General features: G+C 42.3%; 1 protein-coding gene across 9 annotated transcripts in view; it reads left to right on the top strand.

The window, feature by feature from the left end:
• ryr2a (ryanodine receptor 2a (cardiac)) overlaps window positions 1-2,139 on the top strand; it is a 188,237-nt gene extending 186,098 nt beyond the window's left edge. For all 9 annotated transcript variants that reach the window (XM_077000565.1, XM_077000568.1, XM_077000567.1 and 6 more), the window contains 2 exons: window positions 20-71; window positions 315-2,139. In XM_077000565.1, the coding sequence (XP_076856680.1) occupies window positions 20-71; window positions 315-410 (148 nt within the window). In that variant the 3' untranslated portion in view covers window positions 411-2,139. The remainder of the gene's footprint in view (window positions 1-19; window positions 72-314) is intronic.
• Window positions 2,140-2,342: the final 203 nt, after the last annotated feature.

Genomic DNA, 2,342 nt, shown 5'->3' on the forward strand with positions numbered 1-2,342 from the left:
AATATCTGTGGTTTTGTAGGTTTTTTGTGATGTATCTCATTAATAAGGATGAAACAGAGCACACAGGCCAGGTAATCTCCCAGTCCACAATCTGTAAATCAAACAGCTGTCTGTAACATTGTCCCTTAATCTCTCTCTATTAATCTGTGCGTCTCTATCTGTACCTGCTTCTGCTATTCTGTCTGTGTTAGCAACTCTAGGCATGTAACAGACCCTTCATCGCTCCCAAATCAGACTAAAATAACACCTGTGATTTGCTGCATGGACTGTGTTTCAAGACTGTTGTTCACTGCTCTCTCTGTCTGCTGCCACAGGAGTCCTATGTTTGGAAAATGTACCAGGAACGTTGCTGGGAGTTCTTCCCAGCAGGAGACTGCTTCCGCAAACAGTACGAGGACCAGCTCAACTAACGTGTGCATGTGTGCACACGTACACACGCACACACACACACACACATATGCACACACACACACACACAACACACACACAGAGACTCCAGTCCCTTGGACTTTGTTTTCTTCGTGATTGTTAGGGAGAAGGGGACTGTTCGGAATGCTTTTGTGATTCTGTACATAGCTGAACTGCTCCACCGTCTAACCGCTCCCAGAATGCACTGGGACATGCACACATGCTGAGAGAGAGAGGCTTGAGTCCTCAATGCTTCTTCATTCTACATTTGCATTATTAAATCACGAAGATAAGCAAAAAATAGAGAGAGCAGGAAGAGGAGGAGAAGACAGAGGAAGAAAGTAGCGGGGGCGGAGGAAGAGTCTCTGGAGTAGAGCACGCATGAATGAACACAATAATCTCTCATTCTCAACCTCTTCATTTGTTAGGAGGAAGAGAGTGATGAATGGGAGAATGAATGTATGAACGGATGAGTCGATAGAAGTATGGACGGATGAGTAGATAGATGGAAGTATGGATGTGTGGAGGCCATAACGGCAGAGAACGACACCCTGATAATGGCCTGGTGCGACAGAGCGGAACAGTGCCTTACCAAGACAAGGGGGTGCTATGCAAACAGAGAGAGGGCCAGCCCTGTGAGCTCAGTCAGTCATCTGCTGGTTCATGGGTGTGTTGGTGTTTGTCTAGAGAGACCATTTGTATCTGTATGACAGTGACTGGAGTTTTAAAAGTTTCTAAACTTAGAGGGCTACAGTATGGTGTGTGTGAGAGACTACACCACAGGAGCTCAGAGAACTCCTGCTGGGTCTTCATAGCAGAAACAACTCACCCTTCTGATCACACATGCTTTGTTTTTCTTTTTCTTCATTCATTTTGGTAATGCATTTATGCAGCAGCAGAGTTAACTGTTTATATACAAGTTCTAGAAAAATATCTGGAAAAAAGTTTCATTTTTGCATGTTTATTATGCAAGTTTAAGGAGAACGTTTGAAAAATTAAAGACGCAAGATGACCTACGTCACATGAAGTTTTATAGGTTTAAGATCACTTAAGATATCTCTATGCTATCCAAGTGTTGTGGGCTTTCTTGTATATTTCCAAACCAGTGTCATCAGCCAAGAATACTTGTCCTTTGGTTGAAGAGTCACAGAAATGTGCGTTATTCCCATCTGAATGGAGTTTGACCCATGCTGAAGCAATATTCATTCAGGGAATCCATCAGGATATACCCACACTGTCCACAAGAGGCAGCAGAGGGAATCCCGCCCATCGTCACATCGTTTTCTGCTTCTCATCAGGAGGCTGACACATCTTTTAAAAGAAAGACCTCACATCATGTCCTAAGTGTCGAAGCGGTTGATACCACTGAGCATCGGATATGTGTATCATTAGGAATTATTACTGTGTTAGTATAGATTATTGCTTATTACAACATCACACCAACCGACGCCCCACCTAATTTCTCCATTGCCATAGAACATAAAAAGCACTTTTATTTAAAATGTGAAAACCATTGCAATAACAACTCGGCTCAAGCCAACCTACATAAGTGGAATTTTACTCATGTAAAGAATTTTGATAACAAAGATCATGGAGAAAAGACATTGTCATATGAAAACCGCCTGTGAGTGTGCTGAGGTGTGAATACATAACTGTGTTAAACCTGTACGGGAAACTCAAAGACACTGATGGACTTGCATGATCTTGAGAAATAAATGCTTATTTATTGAAGGCCTGCAGGGTGGACACATTCTTGGAATGTCTCAAATGTCATATAACTGTTTCTCTCTACCGTCACTGCTAAGAGGCATTTATGGATATAACGTTCATCAAACATGATTTTGCTTTATTGCAGACACACTGCTGCACAACCAAATGGTTTATAGTTTGCTGATTCAGAGGCATCTAGGTGACACAAAATGGAACCAACAAGA

Source organism: Brachyhypopomus gauderio, chromosome 3 (assembly GCF_052324685.1).
Source record: "Brachyhypopomus gauderio isolate BG-103 chromosome 3, BGAUD_0.2, whole genome shotgun sequence".
In the NCBI taxonomy this organism is placed as follows: domain Eukaryota; kingdom Metazoa; phylum Chordata; class Actinopteri; order Gymnotiformes; family Hypopomidae; genus Brachyhypopomus; species Brachyhypopomus gauderio.